Genomic DNA, 21502 nt, shown 5'->3' with positions numbered 1-21502 from the left:
TTGGACTCAAATCCCAGCCACATTTTCAAGATAGGCCATATTCTGAGCCATAAAACAAGTCTCAAGAAATGCTAAAGAAGGTTAATCATAGAAGTGTGTTCTCTAGTCACAACACAATTAAATTAGCAGTCACTAACACTAAGATATCTGGAAAATCCCTACATATCTGCAAACTAAAGAACATATTACTAAATAGCCCAATGATCAAATAAAAACCTTAATGGAGGGGGGGTATTGGGGAGCACCTGAGTGGCTCGGTTGAGGGCCCAACTTCAGCCCAGGTCATAATCTCACAGTTTGGGAGTTCCAGCCCTGCATCAGGATCTGTGCTGACAGCTCAGAGCCTGGAGCCTGCTTCAGATTCTGTGTCTTCCTCTCTTTCTGCGCCCCTGCCCCCCACTCACAGTCTGTCTGTCTCTCTCTCAAAAATAAATAAACATTAACAAAATTTAAAAACCTAAGGGGAAATTAGGACATATTTTAAACTGAAAGAAAATGAAAACAAAACATACATTAATTGTGGGATGCAGCCACAGCAGTTCTTAGAGGGAGATTATTCTAAAATGATATCTCAAATTAGTGACCTCAGTTTCTACTTTAATTTTTTTTTAATGTTTAATTACTTTTGAGAGAGAGACAGAGACAGAGAGATAGAGACAGTGCGTGAGCAGCAGAGAAGCAGAGAGAGAGGCACAAAATCCAAAGCAGGTGGTTCCAGGCTCTGAGCTATTAGCACAAAGCCCCATGCAGGGCTCAAACTCACAGACGGCGAGATCATGACCTGAGCTGAGGTTGGACACTTAACTGACTGAGCCACCCAGGCACCCCTCAATTTCTGCTTTAAGAAACTTAAAAAATAAATGCTACCAAGAGCAAGCAGAAGAAAGAAAATAATGAAGATCAGAGTAGAAATCAATAAAAGTGAAAACAGAAAAACAATGCAGAAAGTCAATGAAACAAAAAGCTAATTCTTTGAGAAGATTAATGAAATTGATAAATCTCTAGCTAGACTAATCACAATGAAAAGAAGATATAAATTATCAATCTCAAGAATGAGAGATGATATCACGACAGATTTAACATGTAAAAGGAAAAGGAAATGTTACAACTTTATGCAGTAAATTTGACAATTAAGAAGAAATGGGCAGGGGCGCCTGGGTGGCTCAGTTGTTTGAGCTTTGGCTCAGGTCGTGATCTCACATTTCATGGGTTCAAGTCCCACGTCAGGCTCTGTGCTGACAGCTCGGAGCCTGGAGCCTGCTTCAGATTCTGTGTTTCCCTCTCTCTGCCCCTCCCCTGCTCTCTCTGTCTCTCTCTCTGTCTCTCTCAAAACTAAATAAACATTAAAAATTTTAAAAAAGAAGAAATGGAGAGATGCCTTGAAAGACACAAACTACCAAAGATCACTCAATAAGCAACAGACAACCAAAAAGAAAAAAAGAAAAAAAATCCTGTATCTATTAAGGAAATTGAATTGTTACTTAAAACCTTCCCACAAAGAAAATTAAAGGCCCAAATGGCTTCCCTGGTAAATTCTACCAAACATTCCATTGTTTGTGTAGCAATTCTTTACAAACCTGTTGAGAAAACTGAAGTGGAGGGAATATCTCTCAGTTCATTCCATACCAAATTTATAAAAGGACATTACAAAAAAAGAAAAGCACAGACAGTTCTCCTAAACACAGAAATTGTTAATGATATCAGCAAATTGACTCCAACAATATATAAAAAAGATAATGCATCTTGAATAAGCAGGGTTTATCTGAAGAATGAAAGGTTGGTTTAACATTAAAATTCCATGTAATGTGCCATAGCAACAGTGAAAAAGAAAGACCATGTGATCATCCAATAAGTGCAGAAAAAACATTTGGCAAAATTCAACATTTGCATTCCTGATATAAACTCTAAACAAACTAGGAACAGAAGGGAACCTCTTCAACCAGATAAAAGGCAAATATTTTTTAAAACCCTTCAGTACCCAAAAGAATGGAAAGTAAAAAGTCAAACAGATACTTGTACAGCAGTATTCATAGCAACATTATTCACAGTAGCCAAAAAGTGGAACCAACCCAGGTGTCCAGCACGTGAATGGATATGCAAAATATGGTCTGTTGATACAATGGAATATTTTTCAGCCATAAAAAGGAACGAAGCTCTGTTACATGCTACAACACAGAAGAACCTTGAAAAGTTATTCTAAGTGAAAGAAGCCAGATACAAAAGGGCAAATACTGTATAATCCAACCTTTGTGAAATATCTAAAATAAGCGAATTCATAGAGACAGAAAGTAGATTAGAGGTTACGCGGAGCTGGGGAAGGGTAAATGAGGAGTTTTTGCTTAATAGGTATAAGGTTTCTGTTTGTGGTGATGTAAGGATTTTAGGAATAAATGTGATGGCTGCGTGAAATTGCGAATGGATCTAATACCACTAAATTGTACACTTAAAATGGCTCTATGGCTACATTTTTATGGTTATATTTTACCACAATTAAGAAACACCTCTAGCCAGCGCCATACATAATGATAAAAGACTGAATGCTTTCCCCGCAAGATCAAGAACAAGGCAAGAACCCCCAACCCCACTGCATCTACTATACATCATGCTGGAGGCCTAGACAGTGCAAAGTCGTGGAAAAGAAAAGGCATCCAAATTGGAAAGGAAGTGTGCAGTTTTCTTTAATCACATACAACACAGTCTTCTATTAGATCCATAAAAATACTACAATAAGTGAGTTTAGCAAAGTTGTAGGATATAAGACCAATATAAAAGTTAATCATGATTCTACATAATAGCAACACACTACTGGAAATAAACATTTTTAAAATACCATCTGGGGGCACATGGCTGGCTCAGTGTTATATGCGACTCTTGATGTTGGGGTCATGGGTTTGAACCCCACGTTGGGTATAGAGATCACTTGATCTTGGGGTCATGGGTCATGGGTTTGAACCCCACGTTGGGTATAGAGATCGCTTAAGAATAAAATCTTGGGACGCGTGGGTGGCTCAGTCGGTTAGGCATCAGACTTCTGCTCGTGTCTTGATCTTGTGGTTTGTGGGTTTGGGCCCTGCACTGGGCTCTGTGCTGACTGCTCAGAGCCTGGAGCCTGCTTTGGATTCTGTGTGTCTCTCTCTGTCTGCCCCTCCCCAGCTCACACTCTGTCTCTGTCTCCCAAAAAATAAATAAACATTAAAAATTTTTTAATAAAAGAAATAATAAAATCTTAAAAAAAGAAAAAAACCCAAAGTAGCATTTAAAAATATGATAAACTAGGGGCGCCTGGGTGGCGCAGTCGGTTAAGCGTCCGACTTCAGCCAGGTCACGATCTCGCGGTCCGTGAGTTCGAGCCCCGCGTCGGGCTCTGGGCTGATGGCTCGGAGCCTGGAGCCTGTTTCCGATTCTGTGTCTCCCTCTCTCTCTGCCCCTCCCCCATTCATGCTCTGTCTCTCTCTGTCCCAAAAATAAATAAACATTGAAAAAAAATTAAAAAAAAAATATGATAAACTTAGGGATGAATCTGACAAAAGATTTCTAAAACTTCTACAATGAAAACTCCCAAACATTGCTGAAAGTCAGGAAGGCCTAAGTTAATGGAGAGAAATACCATGTTTATGAATCAGAAGATTCAATAGTGTCAAGATGTTACTTCCACCCAAATTGATGTATAGATCCAATCCTAATTTAGAAATTAACAGGCTGGTTCTAAAATCCATAGAAAATACAGAGGACCTGGAATAGCCAAAATAACCTTTGAAACAAAAGAGCAAATTTGGAGGACTAACCCTACCCTACTTCAAGTCTTGTTACAAAGCTATGGTAGCCAGGAGAATAAGCTGTCGCTGAAAAGGTAGACAGTAGGTCTGTGGGACAGAATAGAGTCCACAGCTAGACCCGGACATACATGATCAACCAGTCTTACACAGAGATGCAAAGGCACGTCAGTGAAGAAAAGGATAGTGCTTTCCTCAAATGGTGCTGGGACAGGTGGATGTCCAAATGCATAAAAAGATGAGCTTCAACCCACACTTTATGTTGTATGCAAAAGCTACCTCAGATCATAAACCAGAATATAAAACCTAAAACTGTAGCTGTGTCTGGATGGCTCGGTTGGTTAAGTGTCCGACTCTTGGTTTCGGTTCAGGTCATGATCTCATTGTTCGTGAGTTCATGAGTTCAAGGGCTGATAGTGCAGAGCCTGCTTGGGATTCTCTCTCACCCGCCTCTCCTCCCACCCCCTGCTCATGCTGTGTCTGTCTCTCTCAAATAAACTTTAAAAAACAAGACAAACAAAAAAAAAAAGGAAAGTCCTAAACCTAAATTTAAAAAACAAACAAAAAACGCCTAAAACTGTAAAACTAGTACAAAACACAGGAGAAAGTTTTTCTTGACTTAGGGAAAGGTTTTTATGTGTGATACTTAAAGCACTATCTACAAGAGAAAAACATTGATATATTGGACTTTAACAAAATTAAGTCTCCTCTTCAAAAGACACTGTTCAGAGAGTAAAAAGATACAGCAGTTACAAATGAGTTAGAGGAGTCTAGAGGGTCCTGTGGTGGCGGATCACAGTTGGAAGTATTGGTGTGGGGATATTGGAGGGATGTGCATATACAGGGGCTAGTGTACAAATGTATCTTTACTAGCTCTGTCAGCACCCAAAAGCAATGAGCGCACCTCACACCCAGATCTTGGTTCCTAATACCATTTTCCACTGCAAGGAACCAGGGCTCCTTGGAAAAACAGCTGAATCCAGGGCCGGTGCAGGGAGTGTACACGATGCAGTGCCCAAAGTCAGAAAGTGCTGGTGGGGCCACGGGGAGTTGGCAGGGTGTGTCAGGACACAGGAGCCAACGGAAAGGGCTCCCAGTGGCCAAAGCTGGAGCAGTTGAGGGAAAATGAAGTCGTATTGGATTATAACTCAGAGTGTGAAATGATACGCCCACAAGTCCTTAGTGATAAAAATAAATGATACGTAAGATAGCAATCTCCTGTGCAGAAGAATAACAAATAATTTGTGTAAATGGTCCACTGTCAGAGAAGAGCGAAACTCCCAACCTTAGTGTGGGCTGTGCATAGAGACTCCCTTCCAGAGAGCTCAGGATGGAGGGGGTGCAAAGGGCTCCCTATCAACAGTGGTAAGGTTTTTTTGCACAGAGTGGGAGGCATGCCCAGATCAACCCCAGAAGCCTGTTGTGCTGCTCGGCACCTTCTCCAACGCCAGCTCAGGAGCCTGGGACCCCTGAGTGCAGCCATTTAGGAGCCAGATGGCTGGGCTGGGGGCTCCTCCAGCCAGCTAGAGGGTCAGGCACTGGCTGCCTCTCTTCTCTTGACCAGGGTCACCTTCCCTGCATCTTCCTGCCCACCTCTAGCATGAACAGAGCCAGCTTTCTGGTTGACAGTGCTCAGCAGGGCCCCAGTACCTACCCCGGTCACGTGGTCCAGACACGTTCCCATACACAACCACACACACCACATCACTGCTGGGCTGGGTGCTCCTCAGCCCCAGCTGGGCATTGGCCATGGCCCTATTTCCCTTTGAGGAATCCAGCAGGGGTGCAATACCTTCCCAGCTGATGGGGGTCAGCCTCAAGCAGGCCCAGGGGCCTCCTCGCCAGCCACATCTCGACCCGCGTGGGCATGCATTCCTGGCTTTGTGTTCTGTGGTCCTCATGGCTCTGTTTGCTCCCCAGTGACGCAGCATATGAAAGCGCTCCTGGAAAGGAACACTAAGAAGAAGTCCAAGTTGAGAAAGAAACCCAAGCCTTATGTTGAGGAGCCGGATGGTAGGGCCTCTCCCCACAGCCCCTGTGCGCTGTGTCTGCACAGTTCTGCTCTCCGGCCTAGGCCGCCTGGCCTCCTTTCTCTAACCGCTTCTGGGCTGGAAGGGGTGTTGGTGGGGTGGCACTAACCATCAGGCCTGCGGCCTCCTGAGCCAGCCGGAGGCCCCAGGTCACTGAAGAGGGTCCTGGGAGAGGCCACACCTGCCCTGCGCCTTTCTCCGAGGTGCTTCAGAACAATTTCCAACTTCACGCTGGGCTCTCAGTGGGGAGGGGCGTGAGGACGAACTGGGCAAGGCCTGCGGAAGCCCCCCTAGGTGAGTGTTTGCTGAGGAAGTGCCCTGAGGGCCAGCGCCTGCCCAGTCCTGACCTCCAACCCAGGCCACCCTGGCCTTGCTTCCCTGGTGGGAGCCCATGGGTTTTCCAACCTCCCCCACCAGCCTTGCCCTTCTCCTGGGCCTGGCTCAAGATCCACACCCCCATCCCGCTGCTGCCCAAGCTCCACGGAGGCCCTGTTAACCCAAAACTGTACCCTCCCTGCTGGGAGAGCTGGTGGTCTCACTGTTGTCCTGTCAGCTTCCCTTCCTGGCACCGGGGCTCTGGGACCAGCCCCTGCCCCACCCCTGGCACTTCCCTCAGCCTTGGTACACATACCTCATTCCCCAGACTTGCCCCATTTCTGTTTCTCTAATACCAGTCAACCTCAACACCCCTTCCTCTGGGAAGCTCTCTGGATGCATGCTGCCCTTGGACACAAAGGGGAAGCTGCAGTCCACAATTTTCAACTGCCCTTGGGCCACACCCATCTGGAACGGAGTGGAGGGGCTCTGAGCTCCTACCGGAGCCTGTTCACGAGTCGTGTTGCCACAGGCGGGTGGGCCTGGGGGCACAGCGAACGGGCTCCTGTGGGCCTGGGCTTGGGCTAAGCAGGACACTACAGCCCAAGATGGTGTTGGGTAGTGAGGAGGGAGCTAGAAGCCCTGGGACCCAGCAGTGTCCATGCCAAGAGGTGGCAGTGGCAGGTTCTGGCCAGATCCAGTGGCTTCTGAGGCTTGAAGCCAGGGCTCAGGGGGGCACTAAGGCCCCAGGGCAGGCCTGGATCCCTGGCATAGCAGCATAGACTCAGCTGCTTCTGTCAGTCCCCTTGGGGCCACCATCTCCCCACATAAAGACTGGGCATGGCATGTCCTGGCAAGGCTAGGACAGGTCAGTGGGGCCAAAGCAGAGCACCCCACACCACCGTGAGAGTCTCCCTGGGTTGGCCGTAGGCCCTGCACATCCTCTCAGGCACTCAGCAGACAGCCCTCAGTCCTGGCCTGGGGAGTTCTGTCCACGGCAGTACAGGGTGCGAGGGGCTCTTGGGACTCTGGGCATACATGGCCACAGCCCTGGTCCTCCCTGTGATACCCGCAGCTGCAGCTGCTGAGCTGTGCACCAGACCCCAAGGTCAGCCCTTTATGGGCACCGGTGAGGTAGGTGTCCCTGTCTCGTCCTACAGAGGAAGAAGCTAAGGCCCAGAAAGGCTGCCTTCAGACCAGGGTTACCAACTGAGAGGTGGCAGCCCCAGGATCTTCAGATCACAGTCTGTTGGAGAGGCCCTGAGACAGGAGGCATTCGCTAGGCCCTACCCAGTCTGCTGCCTGCTACAAAGTGCTCTCTGGGCTCCTGGTGGCCAGTGTAAAGCCCAAGGCCCCCTTTGCCTTCCAGGTTCCTGACAGACTGCCCAGAAAGGCCAGGTCGGCCTGTGGCAGAAGGTTCTAGGTGCTGTGTCCTGAGCTGGCCTGTCAGAGGCAGCAGCTAGGATTCTCTGCCAGGGATCTGTGGATCCCCCCTGAGACCATAGGGAAACAGATTCTCCAGGGAGAATAAGAAATGTTTGTTTTCACTTTACTCTAAAAGAGAATCCCCTTACCACTTACAATAATAAAACTATCTTGGGATAACTCAAAAAGATTTTCATTAAGCCATGTTTATGTTTTTCACACTGAGGTCCAAAGACCCCCATGTGCTTGGACGGCCACAAGGAACTGCTTCCCTTAAAAGAAGATGGGGGTATTTGGATTTGAGACTTGGGTGTAGAGGCCTCCCTCTGGCCAGCAGGCACTGGGGCAGGTGGACCCAGCAGGGGCAGGGCTTTCCGGAGAAGGGGCCAGTCCTGAGCCTGGAGGCACACATCACAGCTTTTCTGTCTGTCGGTCCTTGGCACCTATGCCTGGGTGGCTCCTCTGGGCTCCGCCTCATTGCGTGTTCTTGGTCTTGTCGCTGCTTCTGTTTTCCCTCCCTTCCCCACCACCCCCCTCCCCTTCACCAGGCAGGGTGCTGCACACATTTCAAACCCACCCTGTGTGGGATCTCCTCCCCCACTACCTCTCCCTCCTCCCCCACTACCTCTCCCTCCTCCCCCACTACCTCTCCCTCCTCCCCCACTACCTCTCCCTCCTCCCCGCCTTGTGCTGCTCTCTCCTTCCCCTCATTTCTGTATCTGGAGAACCTCGTGGCCAAGGTCCCTGAGGTTCTTGCCCTCAAACTGCCACCCGAGCCATCACCCCCATGACAACTAGCCAGAACTTCTGCCAGGGGCAGGGTTTAGAAAAGCCCTCTCCCAGCCGCCTTCAGCCCTCGGGCAGAATTTAAAGGTGTCCTTCTGTGGCGTGGCCCTCCCACTGACACCCGAGCTTGGGACATGGGGCATCCTCTCCACATTCATCGCCTTTTCCACTGCGGCCATCTCCTTGGCTTCCCTTTCCATGACTCCTGTCCACACAGCCCTCAACAGACAGGGATGGGGCGCGACAGGCTGAGGCCCCTCTACCACAGCTACACAGCATCCCTGGCTGGAGGCAGGGCTGCAGGACCTTTGGCCCAAAGTCCCGTCCCCAGTGCTGGCCCAAGGCAGAGGGCACTAAGCTCCTTTAGCCCTGCTGCCTGTGGAAATGACCCTTGTCAGGGGCTCCTCGGGGCTAACTTGCAAGGGGAGCATGGGTTTGAAGACCCCGGGGCCCAGGTCCTGCCCTATCCTGCCTGTGACTCCGTGGGAATAAGTCTCATTCCCAGCCTGCCCTTCCTGGCCGTGAGGAAGTGTGGGTGGGCTGGCAGAGGAGTCGCCTCCCAAGCCTGGCTCCTTGAGGCGAGGGAGTCCCTCTGGCCTCTCGATGTGGGTTTCTGCTTTCAAGGACTTAGCCCAGAAAAGCGAGGACCCACTGGCCCGGGCCCCCAGGGCTCTTGCAGAAGCTGCCTCTCCTCACCCCCGCTGCTGCTTCTCTTGGCCTCTGTGCCCCGTACACCCACGCCCAGCCGACCAGAACCTGCTGCTCTCTTCCAGGGGTGGCGATCAGCACATACGCCAAGTACTGCTACCACAAGCTGCAAAAGGCGGCCCTGACGGGGGCCAAAAAGGTACGAGCTCCCCCAGGACAGCCAGGCAGGGGTGGCAGGCTATGCTGGTGACACCCAGGCAGGGTCCAGAAGGAAGCCTTGGCAAGCCACCCCTCACATCCTACTGAGTGTCCCGCTCACCTTGAGCCCAGCCTGCACATTCGGCTTCGGGGTGGGGCGTGTGACCGTTAACAACACAGAAAGTGCTCCAGGGAGCCTACCTAGGCAGGCAGCCGGGAAAGGCCTCGGGCAGGGGCTGCACCCCAAGTTGAGGAGCCACTGCAGGCAAACGGATGTGTAGCTAGGCCAGGGCATCAGGACACCAGCCCAAGTGAGGGTGGGACGCATTGCCGCAGCAGCACCAGCCGTCCCAGGCCTGTTGCCGTCATACTGGTGCGGGTGAGGGGCAGAGAAAGGCACAGCACGTGGGCAGGCTAAGAGACCACCCTTCCCAGAAGGGACCCTCCCACCCTGGCAGACTGCCTCTGGACCCAGGGGAGGCCCAGCCTTGGAATGCAGGGCGGGGTCAGAAGACGACCATGTGCCCCTTCACTCACACCGGGCCACCCGCCTGGCCATGATGGTCCAAGAGCCCAGCCCCACCAGTGGTACCTGTGCGGGTGGTCCCAGTAGTGTCCCCCCCTAGCCACTTCCCTGGCCCCCATTCTGCTGCTGGGGCCTCTTACTGCCTGGCAGAGCTGGACAGCCACACCCCTCCCACAACCTCTCATCTCCCCTGCCCTGAGCCCACATTTTGCGGTACCCGTAGAGGGGCCTCAGTCACACCAAACATCTGGACCTTGTTCCCTGGTCTTAGGATTTGTGGCCATCTTCTCCTTTCTGTCCACTACCTCCTCCCTTTCAGCCTACCACCCCACCCCTACCCACGTAGCCCTCAGGGCCTCCTATGCCAGACCTTTCCCCAACTATTGAAGGCAGCTGTCCTGGAGCCTGGCTGTCCCTTCCCCCTCTCGCTTCGAATGCACTTCTGTAGTCCCGCCTCTAGAAGCTGCTGCCTGTGCCCACCTCAGGCTTTCCCCCCCCCCTCACCTCTACCCCAGGGTGGTCTCACATGGTCCGGGTCAGCCAGCCTGGACTTCCCACTGCCACAGGCAGCTCTCATTCCAGGAGTCCTTCCCCTCTTCCTCCTGTGTGACCAACAAGGGCCACCTAAAAATTTGGGACAGTGTAGGTGGCCCAGCAGGTTGCCCCTCCCCCGGTGACTTGGGGACCAGGGAATTGCGGGTACCGCCAGCTCTGACTGGGCAGATGTCTGGAGTTACCGGGGATGAGAGGACAGGGGAGAAGGGAGGGTGGCCGAGCCAGAGGCAGCCCTGGGAGGGGTACAGGGCACAGGGAAGGCTGGGAGCAGGGCGGTGGGGCCACACTGAGACGGAGAGCTGGGCTATCTTGGCAGGGGCTGAAGAAGCCCAACGTGGAGGAGATCCGGCACGCCAAGAACGCTGTGTTCAGCCCATCCATGTTTGGCAGCGCACTGCAGGAGGTCATGAGCCTGCAGAAGGAGCGCTACCCTGACCGGCAGCTGCCCTGGGTACAGACACGTCTGTCCGAGGAGGTGCTAGCGCTCAACGGTGACCAGACGGAAGGCATCTTCAGGTGCCCCGCAACCTGGGCCCTGGGCGTGGGAGCCTCGGGTGGCCGCACTGTGTGGCAGGCAGGCAGGAACCATCAGGCACCAGGACCACTGGGCCTACCTCTTTGCTTCAGCCCTGGGTTTTGGGGTCCAGACCCATGCCCCTGCCTGGGAGTAGCCAGAGAGGTCCCCCCACAGGAGGCCGTCATCTGAAGGGGGGGGGAGGGACACCCTGGGGCAAATGGGCCACTAGGTAGCCTGGAAAGGCAGGGCAGGGCCCTGTCCTTAGGAAGCAAGTCAGAGAGTCGTCCCCTTGAATGGCAGCGCGCCTGACTTTAGGCAGGGGGGTCAGCCAGAGACCGTTCCTGAGCAGAAATGGCCACCAGGGTCCCAGAAGGCACTTGGACAGCAACCACAGGCAGAGCCAAAGGCATGAGCCTAGAAAGACACAGCAACAGCAAGCAGACTGCTCGCCTGTGAATAGGGATGATAGCTCCTGCCCTGCGGGGGGAATGGTACAAGGCCCTCCACCCAAGCCCCAAGAGAACAGCTGGGGAAACAGGCTTGTGGGTTTGATCCTCAGTGGCCTCGGTGATAATGGCATCCGCACGGGGGTGGCTAGCAGAATGGGGAGGGACAGCAGTCAGCATGCATGGGGTAGGAGCCCCAAGCCACCTCTCTCCCTGGTGGAAAAGAGGCCAGTCTAATGGGGAGGCGCCTGATCAAGGGCAAGACAGATTCCAACTCGGTGAGACTCACCCGTGTATTCCACAGAGTTCCTGGGGACATTGATGAAGTGAACGCCCTGAAGCTACAGGTAGACCAGTGGAAGGTGCCTACAGGCCTGGAGGACCCCCATGTCCCTGGTGAGCCCATTCCCCTAGGAGCTGGAGCGGGTCTGGGCCGTTGGAACAGTGTGGCTCCCGGTCCATTTCCACCACAGACACCCCCTGCCCATCAGAGTCTCCCTGGGGCCTCCTTCCTGCAGCCCTCCTTCATTCCCTGCACAATCCCCCAGGCCTCCAGGGCCGGCCTGGGCAGCCTACCTGGGCTAGGTGGACTCTTTCCAGTCTGGTCACGCCACTTGCCTCCCCTCCCCGACACATCCCCTGCCTCGCCCTTGCTCCCACTACAGGGGTGCCTGCCCAGCAGGCTGGGCTGAGCCCTCCCCCTCCTCCCTGCCCTGTGTCTGTAGCGTCGCTGCTGAAGCTGTGGTATCGGGAGCTGGAAGAGCCCCTGATCCCGCACGAGTTCTACGAGCAGTGCATCGCACATTACGAGAGCCCTGAGGCCGCCGTGGCCGTGGTGCACGCGCTGCCCCGCATCAACCGCCTGGTGCTGTGCTACCTCATCCGCTTCCTTCAGGTACACGGTGGCACTCCCCGCACCCCCCCCCCCCAGCACTCAACATGCCGGCCTGGGCCCACCCTCCTCTCCCTTCCGCAGGTGTTCGTGCAGCCAGCCAACGTGGCCATCACCAAGATGGATGTCAGCAACCTGGCCATGGTCATGGCACCCAACTGCCTGCGCTGCCGGTCGGACGACCCGCGCGTCATCTTCGAGAACACTCGCAAGGAGATGTCATTCCTACGCGTGCTCATCCAGCACCTGGACACCAGCTTCATGGAGGGCGTGCTATAGCACGTGGGTCCCAAGGACCGAGGATGGGGACAGAGCCAACGCTCGGGTGTGCGCCCGGGCAGGGGAGCACGCCGGGAGGGGGGAGGGAACGCCCCAGCCGCGGAGGCAGCATGCCAGGCCCCGCCCATGCCCGCCCCAGCCCTGGAAGCCCCCAGCTCTCCCACCCAGGCCCCGGGCCTGAGGTCGCAGCCAGGGCAGAGGGGTTGTGGGAAGGGCGTCTCTGTCCGCACACCCCCCTCCCACCCCGCTGCCTCGTGGCCAGTTCTGTGGGCACCGCCCCGCCCACCACCGGCCGGTCAGCCCCGAGAAAGTGCCTTCTGTTTCCTGGAGCCAAGTGACACTGCCCCTCCCGGCCGGCCCGAGAGCACATGCCACCCTCCCCTGGAGCTGGGGCTCCTGCGCTCAGCCTGGCCCTGGCCTGGACCCTGCCCGGCTGCCCCTCTTTCCTCTGCCCCTCCCCGGTTCCCCTCTGTTTCCTTCCTGGCCTGCAGCCTCCTCCTGCCCCCTGCCCCCTGTGGCCTCCAACGTGGAGACCGCGGGAATTTGGGGGCCCCAGGGCACTGGGCCTGGCACCAGAGCAGGGCCTGGCAGACTCTCTCTGGGTAGGGAGGGGCCCCCAAACCAAAGTCCTCTGGGGTCAGGGGCAGGGTTGAGCAGGCATTCTTGGGGCAGGGTGGGGGTGGGGGGCAAGAGTATTTTTTTCTTCGTGTAACTATAAATTCAGAATCTATACAGCACACCAACCCGCCTGTGTATAGAGATATAGAGGGAAAGATATAAGAACTAAATTTGCTAATGACATAGTTTTAACCCAAATGCTATTTATCTCTGAGCCGTCCTAGCCTGTCCTCTGCAGAGCAAGTTGATCTCACTCCTTCATTTTCTTCGCCACTTTCTTGGCTCCTGACCAAAAACCAAACCCTGCCCCATCCCCATCTGGAACCTGCAGTAGAAGAGAGGGAAGGAACCCCAAGCTGGGGAACCAGGGAGCGCCCAGGAGTGCCCTTCCTCAAGGCCAGAGCTGGGGTTAGGAAGTACCTAGACTCTCAGTTTGTACATTTTCCATTTTGGAATTTTGAGTTCCAATTGTAAAACTTAATTTCTCCCCAGTTTATATATATATACATATATATATATATATTTTTTAGAGTTGAGTTTTTATTTATTAAAAACAAAAAAGCCCAGCCCTGCCGTGGCCCGGGTGTTCCCTGAGGTAGCGTCCTCAGTCGGGTGGTCTCCGGGCCTGGGGTGGGTGGCCCGGCCACAGACTCTGGCTCTGACGCATGGACTCAAGAGGTGACAACACTTTGTGTGAATAAAATACATAACGGACACTTGAGAGCCATGGTCACTTTCTGTCGACTCCTGTTCTTCCAGTCGCAGCAGGACTGCAGGGGGCTGGTTTGGGGGTTGGGCAGCCCACCACATAAGCCAGCCTGTGGGCTGGCACAGTCACCTGGGTGGACAGACCAGAGGAGAATGCGGGGGGGGGGGGGGCGGCGCGGGGGGCTGCAAGCAAGGCTGGTTCCTGGGAATGAGGGCCAGGGAGGAGGCACCAGGTGGGTGTTGGGCCGCCCTGCGCCTTCTGAGGCCCCCGGGGTGTGTCTCTTGACCTCTTTATAAAGGCCTGTCTGCGCGGGGAGTGGGCTTTTTGCGACCCTCCCTACCCTCAATCTGCCACAGACGGCTAGGCAGTGTTGATTCCGAAGCTGCTCGAACACGCAGACTCCGCCCCACCAAGCTGACTTTCTGAGCGGTAGGCCGAGAGGCAAGTGCCGGCGGTCGGCCCCCGAGGGCAGAGGGACAGGAACAGAACCTGCACTCCCGCCAGAGCCCCGTTCCCAGTCCGTCTCGCGTGCGCACCCCGCCGGCAGGCGGTCTCTTCCCCACCCCACCCCCCACCCCCCACCCCCCACCCCGGCGGGTTGGCAGGACGGGCCGCTCCCGCAGGCCAGAGAATGAACAGCGTCGGGGCTGCCCACGGCCCTGGAATCCCGCGCGATCCGGGAAAGCGAGCTCCGCGACCGCCGCCGGAACCAAAGTGTGAGGCCGCGGAGTCGCGGGGAGGAAGCTTGTTCACGCAGCGCCAGTCCCGCGTGACCCGCGCGCCGCTTCCGGCGCGGGAGGAAGATGTGGAGGGCATGCAGGGCGCTGCGGCCCTGCGCCGTGGTCTTGGCGCGGTCCCCGGGGACCCGGGCCTGCGGCGGGGGCGGGGGCGTCTCCTACACGCAGGGCCAGACCCCAGAGCCCCAGACGCGAGAGTATTTTTATTATGTGGATCATCAGGGCCAGGTGGGCCGGGAGCGTGGCCGGAGCGGGCGCACCGGTTAGAGAGGTGGGGCCAGAGAGGGGGCGCCTGTGAGAGGGGCGGGGCCGGATGGGTGGGCGGGGTCTTTAAAGAATGAGAACTTGACTGCTGAGGTGGGACCGAGAGTTGGACCGCCTGGGGCGCCCGGTCTCAGCCCGAGAAGGGTCGCCCCCCGCCCCGCACCCCCAGCAGCCAACCTGCCACACGTTGCTGCGTCTCGTGCGCTCTGCATCCCCAGATCCTGCCCGACCCTGTGATCCCCAGCTTCGGGTCGCCCTGCCTGTTTTGCAAGCCCTGGCAGGGGAATCATCCAGCATATCCGGGAGGAAGCAGGTCCGGGAGCCTCCGCGGAGGAGGTGGCACATCTGATTAGAAACTTTTAAGGAGGAAGGGAGAGGTACAGGGAGGACATGGCAGCTCAGGAACCCGCACGGCCCCGAGTGCGGGATAGATGCAGGAATGTTGGCAGGGTCCCCAGGTTTACTTTCCACTCGCCTCCCTGCACACGGCGTGCACAGGAGCGCAAGGAGAGTGGACACTGGCCCCGGCTCAGGCCTGCCCAAGCCTCCCCGCCCTGGGGCCGACTCTGTCGGGCTTCCAGTTGGGACTCATGGGCCACGGCCTGCCCCTCTGTCTGCAGCTTTTCCTGGATGACTCCAAAATGAAGAACTTCATCACCTGCTTCAAAGGTACCGGTGCAACTTCTTCCCCACCTTTCTTCTCCCTTCGGCAAGGCCCTGGTGGGCTCTGCTCCCCAGCCTGCCGACTGGCCCGTCCGAAGCAGAGGACTGGGCATCCTGTGCTCATGAGCCCTGCTGTCTAGAGTGAGGCCAAGATGGTGTGCCCACATCCGGCGCCAGCCCGTGGCGTTGCCCAGGGCGCGCCGATTGCCTGGGGAAGTAGGGCCCCGGGTAGGGTAGCGTGGCATGGTAAGCAACCGTGTCCTTCTCCTCCAGACCCACAGTTCCTGGTCACCTTCTTCTCCCGCCTGAGACCCAACCACAGCGGTCGCTACGAGGCCTCTTTCCCCTTCCTCTCGCCCTGCGGCAGAGAGCGCAATTTCCTGCGCTGCGAAGACCGGCCGGTGGTCTTCACGCACCTGCTGGCCTCGGGCTCCGGGCCCCCGCGTCTCTCCTATTGCGGCGGCGGTGAGGCCCTGGCCGTGCCCTTCGAGCCGGCGCGTCTGCTGCCTCTGGCCGCCAACGGCCGCCTCTACCACCCCGCGCCAGAGCGAGCGGGCGGCGTGGGTCTGGTGCGCTCCGCCCTAGCCTTCGAGCTTAGCGCCTGCTTCGAGTACCCGCCCGGCGCGCCCGCGCTGCCCTCACACGTGCGCTGGCAAGGCCGCCGCCTCGCCCTCACCATGGACCTGGCCCCGCTGCTGCTCGCCGCCTCGCGGCCCTGAGCCGCAGGCAGGAAGGCTGGCGGCCGCTGGTGCCCCTGGCCCCGCCGAGGTCCCGCCCTCTCTCCCCTCACCGCTGTGGCCCGGGCCGCGCATCGCTGCGCACGCGCCACCGAAAGAGCGCGCCGGCCGAATGCGCGTGCGCGGCAGAGGTGCACCGCGGCCCCGTGGTGCTCGGCGCTGTCCGAGGTGCTGCCGCGGCTTCGAACGCGAGGAGGGGCGGGGTCGCGGGCCCTTCTACTCCCCCCCCCCCCCCCCCCCCCAACACCTCGGGCCTGGGGCGTCCTTTGGTTCGGCCCTCGCCTACAGGGGCAGGCCCCGGCGGCGCGGCTGGAGGCGCAGGGGCTCCAGTACGCGTGCGCGAGCGGCGTCCGCCCCTCCCCCGCCCTGCACTGCTCGGTGGGCCTGGGCGCCTCGGGCTCAGCGGGGGAGCCGCGCCGCGGGAGCGTCAGGTGAGGGGGCGCCCGACCCGAGGTCAGTGGGCATGGGGGTGGGATCGGGGGCCTTCCCGGCTATGTCCCCAGCGCGCATCGAGAAGGGGAGGCGACCTGGCGGGGACCACGCCCTGCCCTGAACTGGCCCGGGACAGACCCAGCTGGAGGGGATGCAGGTGACACCATGGGGGATCGAGGCACGCGACTTGGGCTTCGCACTGCTCCCGAGGGGGTCGCAGGGCTTCCTCGCCGCTCCAGTCTCCGCACAGATGGGTGCCCTGGAGACGGTAACAGCCATCGCAGAATCCTGTGTGTGACGCCCCGCCCCCTGCCCAACCGGATTAGAGGGCTGTCCGCTGGGTAAAAGGATTTCTGGGCTGGCCTCCTCTGCTCTTCCCGCCTGGGCCCTCATCCCTGCTCAGGCCGGCCCTTTTATTCCAATCAGCGTCTAGGGGGTGTCCCTGTGAACAGTGCCTTGAATCCTGAGGAGGAAGCCAAGAAGCCCCTCTACTTAAGAGGACTGGCTGCTGGAGCCTGATTGGGCAAGACCTGAACCAGCCCTTATGCTCAGGGAAGTGGATCCCAGGAGCCCAGAGTATGCCTTTAGATTCTTGGGCTTCACGCACATCCTGAGACACCTGGGAACTGACTCTGCCTGGGCCAAAGCTATTCCATTAAAACTTTTGCTGTGCCTACCTCATTTCTAGTGACTTTAAATAATCATATGAGTTACAATTTAGAGCAAGATTCGAACAGACATCAAGGGCACTTGGTCCCTTTCCACATGACTCACTCTTGCTAGCAGAGAGACTTGGAAAACAGGCAGTTACTCAGAGTGGGGACCATTTGAGGAAGGGCTGGAGGCTGCATGACAGCACACCCTCAGCTTTGCTGTCCCTGGCTCCAGACTAGCTGGCTCCTCAGCCCATGTCCCCACCTTGAAAACTGGACTCACTGTGCCTGGAACTAGACACAGGTCTTCCCATCTTTATAGGATCACCGGTTCATGTGCATAAATCCCCAACACACTATATATTCCTTTACCATCCAGGAGGTCACTGCTCCCAGAGCCCACTTGGGAACTATCCTAGAAACCCAGTTGGTGGCCCAAGGCCCCAACCCAGCTGTTCCAGGGCCCTTCCTACTCCCCAAAACAGAAGCACTTTTCTGGGAAACAGAGAGAACGTAGGCCATGGCTCGTGAACTGACTTTCCTATTGTGTATCACATCCCCCAATTGTCTAACAAGTTCCTGAGAATTAACCCTAATTCTGTCTAAGCTGTTCCACCCACCCTCACCCCCACAAGGGCTTGGGCAGGGGCTGGCCAAGCTATGCTTGCATTTTCCTGTGGCTGGTGGCTCCCAGGATCAGTTCTACCCATGTTTCCCATCAACATACATCAGGTGGGTCCCAGGGTCAGGAGACAGAGCATGAGTTCTAGGGATAAAAGGACTAGACTTAATGCTGGGTCAGGGTCAGGTGAAGACAAGGACACGTGGTGTGGGGCCTTGGGCTTCGTCTTGGGGGCACAAGACTTCTGCTCTGAGCTCTGCTTTTGGACATCTCCATGTGGACAAGGAGAAATGTCTTCCTAGAGCCTCTTCCCCTTCTAGCCTGCACTTGAGTAACTGGGTCCTGGGCTTCACCACCTACATGTTCCCAAGCCCACACATTGCACCAGCCTCTTGTACCTTAGAGTCAAGGAGTGGCTAATTGCTAGAAAGTAGAGACGCCCACATGCATGAGTGCAAAATCGCTTACGGTGCCAGATGGAAATAGATGGGAAGAGAAGGGGGCTGGGGTGGTGTTGGCTCTCCCCACATGGCCAGTGTGGTAAGACTAAGAACTCTGGAAATTCTAAATTGGAACCTGATGCTCCAAATCTTCATGACTGTGTTTTTGCAAAGGAAAAAAGCCAACTTTTCTGTTTGTTTCTTGCTTTTATCGGTTGCTTGAACTGATTTATAACTTTTCAGAAATTAGACACAGGGTGTGGGTCTCCATCCATGTTCTTCGCTGGCTCTCAAGTGTTAGGGGCAGGCCTGCCAACCTGTGTTTCAGGAGGCACATCACATCCAGGGTGGACTATAAGGAGGCCCGTCAGGAGGTTGCAGCTTCGTGGTCCGCGGCCGGTCCCGCGGGAGATGGCCCCGGGGGCGCCCACATTGCTGCTGCTGTGGCTGCTGTGGTTCCCTGGCTTCCCGCCCCGCGCTGCCGGCTGCCCAGCCGCCTGCCGCTGCTACAGCGCCACGGTGGAGTGCGGCGCCCTGCGGCTTCGCGTCGTCCCGTCCGGAATCCCACCCGGGACGCAGGTGGGCACAGCTTGGGGCCACTGGGCCGCGGGCTAGAGGTGCCCGCGACACGGAGGGAGGGGTGTGTGAATGTCCCCGTGGGTGCTGGAGAGCCCCAGGGGAGGGAGACTCCCTCAGCAGGGTAAACACCCTCCCACCCTCCCTCCGGCCCGCAGACGCTGTTCCTGCAGGACAACAGCATCGCGCGCCTGGAACCGGGCGTACTGGCGCCTCTCGCCGCCCTGCGCCGTCTCTACCTGCACAACAACAGCCTGCGCGCCCTGGAGCCAGGCGTCTTCCGCGCGCAGTCACGCCTGCTAGAGCTAGCGCTCACCGGCAACCGGCTACGCGGCTTGCGAGTTGGCGCTTTCGCGGGCCTGGCCCAGCTGCGTGCACTCTACCTGGCTGGTAACCAGCTAGTGCAGCTGCTGGATTTCACCTTCCTGCACCTACCGGTGAGGGGGGAAGGTGGGCAAGGGCAAGGGTCCTCCGATACCTCCACCTGCCCTGCGGGGCTAGAGCAGCGAAAGGGAGAAAAGTTAACCCAGGTTAGCTCCGTAAGAAGGGGACCTGGCCGCCAGGGCCCCTTCCCCTGATGATGTGCTGTCCTTCCCTCAGCGACTGCAGGAGCTGCACCTGCAGGAAAACAGCATTGAGCTGCTGGAGGACCAGGCCCTGGCTGGGCTTTCCTCACTAGCACTGCTGGACCTCAGCAGGAACCAACTGGGCACCATCAGTCGTGAGGCCCTACAGCCCCTGGCCAGCCTGCAGGTCCTGCGCCTCACAGGTACCTCCTGGGGAAGGTTCTCATGCCAGGGTATCTTCCTCGGCCACAGTGGTGGCAGTGGGAAGCAGGCCCAGGTGTGGAGTGGGCTTTGATGGCAGTGGCTCTGAATCCCAGACCATCCAGGAGCACTCTGCAGGGTCATACCATCACCTGGACCCATGGGCGGCTGATAGGAATGGGAGTGCTGGAAGGGGCACAGCTCAGGGACTTGGCCTAAGGATTAAGACAGAAAAGGTAGAAATCGTCTGTTGAGGGACTGGACACTCGGGAGCTATGCGGGGGGGGGCGGGGACAGACAGAAACTGGCAAGACGAAACTAGGGCTGGCATTTCCAGGACACAGCACCTGAGGACGAGGCTGACAGGATTGGCGAGGTCTCAGGGCTGTGGGATGCCTTTGGGGACACCGACTATCCACCCAAGTAATGGGACTTGCTGCAGGGAGAGACTTCAAAGGAGCAGAGGCTTTCTTAGAAATTAGTGAACTGGACCACGCAGCACAGGACTGCAGGGGGAGGGAAGAGCTTGCCCACACTCCAGGGAGCTTGAGGTCAGAGAAGAGGTGGCAGGGGCCCCTCTCCGGGAGGTGGGAAAGGGGTTCCGGTTCTGGCCAGCGGAAGCCCAACTGCACAGGTTGTTCTGGGACCATTCCTGAGCTACCCGTCCGCCACTGCTCTGCCCACAGAGAACCCATGGCGCTGTGACTGTGCCCTGCACTGGCTGGGAGCATGGATCAAGGAAGGGGGCCAGCGGCTGCTCAGCTCCAGGGACAAGAACATCATGTGTGCAGAGCCCCCGCGCCTGGCACTTCAAAGTCTCCTGGACATATCTGGCAGTAGCCTCATCTGCATCCCGCCCTCTGTACACGTGGAGCCGCTGGAGGTGACGGCCAACTTGGGTGAGGACCTGCGCGTTGCCTGCCAGGCTTCCGGCTACCCGCAGCCCCTGGTGACCTGGAGAAAGGTGGCCCAGCCTCGTGAAGGGCAGCCACGGGCCCAGATCCAGCCAGAAGGCGGGGCACCGCGCCCAGGCGGGCCCGGCGCCTCTGACACGGGCAGCGGCATGCTCTTCCTCACCAACATCACCCTGGCCCACGCTGGAAAGTACGAGTGCGAGGCCTCCAACGCCGGCGGCGCCGCCCGCGTGCCCTTCCAGCTCCTGGTCAACCTGTCCCAGCAGCAGCAGCTGCAGCTGGCGCCCCCGCCGCCTCCGGCCGCCGGCCCCGTCAGCCACGAGCCCCTGCAAGAGGCCGGCAGCATGGCCTTCCGCGCCCTGGGCCTGGCCACCCAGACGGCCATCGCGGGCGCCATCGCGCTCCTTACGCTCACGGCGCTGCTGCTGGCGACCATGATCTGCCGCCGGCGGCGCAAGAGAAAAAAGGCGCCGGGACTGCCGGGGGAGGGCGCGCTGTTCGTCAACGACTATTCGGACGGGCCCTGCACCTTCGCGCAGCTCGAGGAGCTCCGCGACGAGCGAGGCCACGAGATGTTCGTCATCGACCGTTCCAAGCCACTCTTCGCCGAGGGCCCGACGGAGGCTGCCGATGGCGCAGCAACCGGGCCGGCGCAGGGCCTCCCGCTGCAGCCGCCGGCAGCCTACGAGATCCACTGCTGAAGAGTGCGGCCCAGAGGGGCGGGCGGGCGCTCGCTGATGACGTAGTCTTCGCGGATTGGCGGGCCCGAGGGCTCGCCCCGCGCATGCTCCAGCGCAGTCAGTAAAGGGTAAAAGCTGCGCAGTGTGCGGCGAGCCATGTGTGGGATCTGGGGGCCCGAGGGCGGGGCGCAGGCACCTGCGGACCCCCGGCTCTGCGGACAGAATCCCTAAGGCGTCAAGGGACGGTGGCCGAGGAGGCTCCCCACGGCCCTACCGAAGCCCTCCAGAAAAGATCCCTCC

At 57.2% G+C, this 21502-nt stretch overlaps 3 protein-coding genes across 12 annotated transcripts in view; all 3 read left to right on the top strand.

Annotated features, from left to right (window-relative positions):
* The window catches only part of ARHGAP39 (Rho GTPase activating protein 39), a 64176-nt gene extending 50445 nt beyond the window's left edge, over positions 1–13731 (top strand). For 4 of the 5 annotated variants that reach the window (XM_040494787.1, XM_040494784.1, XM_040494786.1 and 1 more), the window contains 6 exons: positions 5694–5786; positions 9103–9176; positions 10573–10772; positions 11524–11615; positions 11945–12114; positions 12196–13731. In XM_040494787.1, the coding sequence (XP_040350721.1) occupies positions 5694–5786; positions 9103–9176; positions 10573–10772; positions 11524–11615; positions 11945–12114; positions 12196–12390 (824 nt within the window). In that variant the 3' untranslated portion in view covers positions 12391–13731. The remainder of the gene's footprint in view (positions 1–5693; positions 5787–9102; positions 9177–10572; positions 10773–11523; positions 11616–11944; positions 12115–12195) is intronic. The other variant, XM_040494785.1, reaches the window with a different exon arrangement.
* Positions 13732–14483: 752 nt separating this feature from the next.
* Positions 14484–16131, top strand: CUNH8orf82 (chromosome unknown C8orf82 homolog). 2 transcript variants are annotated; one of them, XM_040494807.1, is made up of 3 exons: positions 14484–14682; positions 15339–15387; positions 15655–16131. In XM_040494807.1, exons 1-3 carry the CDS (start codon positions 14521–14523, stop codon positions 16098–16100), a joined length of 657 nt encoding a protein of 218 aa, XP_040350741.1. In that variant the 5' UTR covers positions 14484–14520; the 3' UTR covers positions 16101–16131. The 2 variants fall into 2 exon arrangements, with proteins under 2 accessions (XP_040350741.1, XP_040350742.1); XM_040494808.1 differs by having other exon boundaries at positions 14551–14725.
* Positions 16132–16219: 88 nt separating this feature from the next.
* Positions 16220–21340, top strand: LRRC24 (leucine rich repeat containing 24). 5 transcript variants are annotated; one of them, XM_040494792.1, is made up of 5 exons: positions 16220–16549; positions 18509–18844; positions 19000–19278; positions 19442–19610; positions 20295–21340. In XM_040494792.1, the coding sequence occupies exons 2-5, from the start codon at positions 18539–18541 to the stop codon at positions 21221–21223; spliced, it is 1683 nt and encodes a 560-aa protein (XP_040350726.1). In that variant the 5' UTR covers positions 16220–16549; positions 18509–18538; the 3' UTR covers positions 21224–21340. The 5 variants fall into 5 exon arrangements, with proteins under 5 accessions (XP_040350726.1, XP_040350725.1, XP_040350723.1 ...); XM_040494791.1 differs by having other exon boundaries at positions 16434–17935; positions 19451–19610; XM_040494789.1 differs by having other exon boundaries at positions 16434–17935.
* Positions 21341–21502: the final 162 nt, after the last annotated feature.

Source organism: Herpailurus yagouaroundi, unplaced genomic scaffold, assembly GCF_014898765.1.
Source record: "Herpailurus yagouaroundi ecotype Mexico unplaced genomic scaffold, PumYag 186, whole genome shotgun sequence".
Taxonomy (NCBI): Eukaryota; Metazoa; Chordata; class Mammalia; order Carnivora; family Felidae; genus Herpailurus; species Herpailurus yagouaroundi.
The sequence above is the reverse complement of the archived record's forward strand: the minus strand, read 5'-3'. Positions and strand labels throughout refer to the sequence as shown.

What these genes read in the sequence shown, in the direction of transcription:
- CUNH8orf82 (XM_040494807.1), top strand. Translation starts at nt 14,521, where the DNA reads ATGTGGAGGGCATGCAGGGCGCTGCGGCCCTGCGCCGTGGTCTTGGCG. An exon ending in ATGTGGATCATCAGGGCCAG is followed by an intron (nt 14,683 to 15,338) that starts GTGGGCCGGGAG and finishes CTCTGTCTGCAG; the next exon opens with CTTTTCCTGGATGACTCCAA. An exon ending in CTTCATCACCTGCTTCAAAG is followed by an intron (nt 15,388 to 15,654) that starts GTACCGGTGCAA and finishes CTTCTCCTCCAG; the next exon opens with ACCCACAGTTCCTGGTCACC.
- LRRC24 (XM_040494789.1), top strand. Translation starts at nt 17,864, where the DNA reads ATGCTTGCATTTTCCTGTGGCTGGTGGCTCCCAGGATCAGTTCTACCC. An exon ending in TTCCCATCAACATACATCAG is followed by an intron (nt 17,936 to 18,508) that starts GTGGGTCCCAGG and finishes ATAACTTTTCAG; the next exon opens with AAATTAGACACAGGGTGTGG. An exon ending in GCAGGTCCTGCGCCTCACAG is followed by an intron (nt 19,611 to 20,294) that starts GTACCTCCTGGG and finishes CTCTGCCCACAG; the next exon opens with AGAACCCATGGCGCTGTGAC.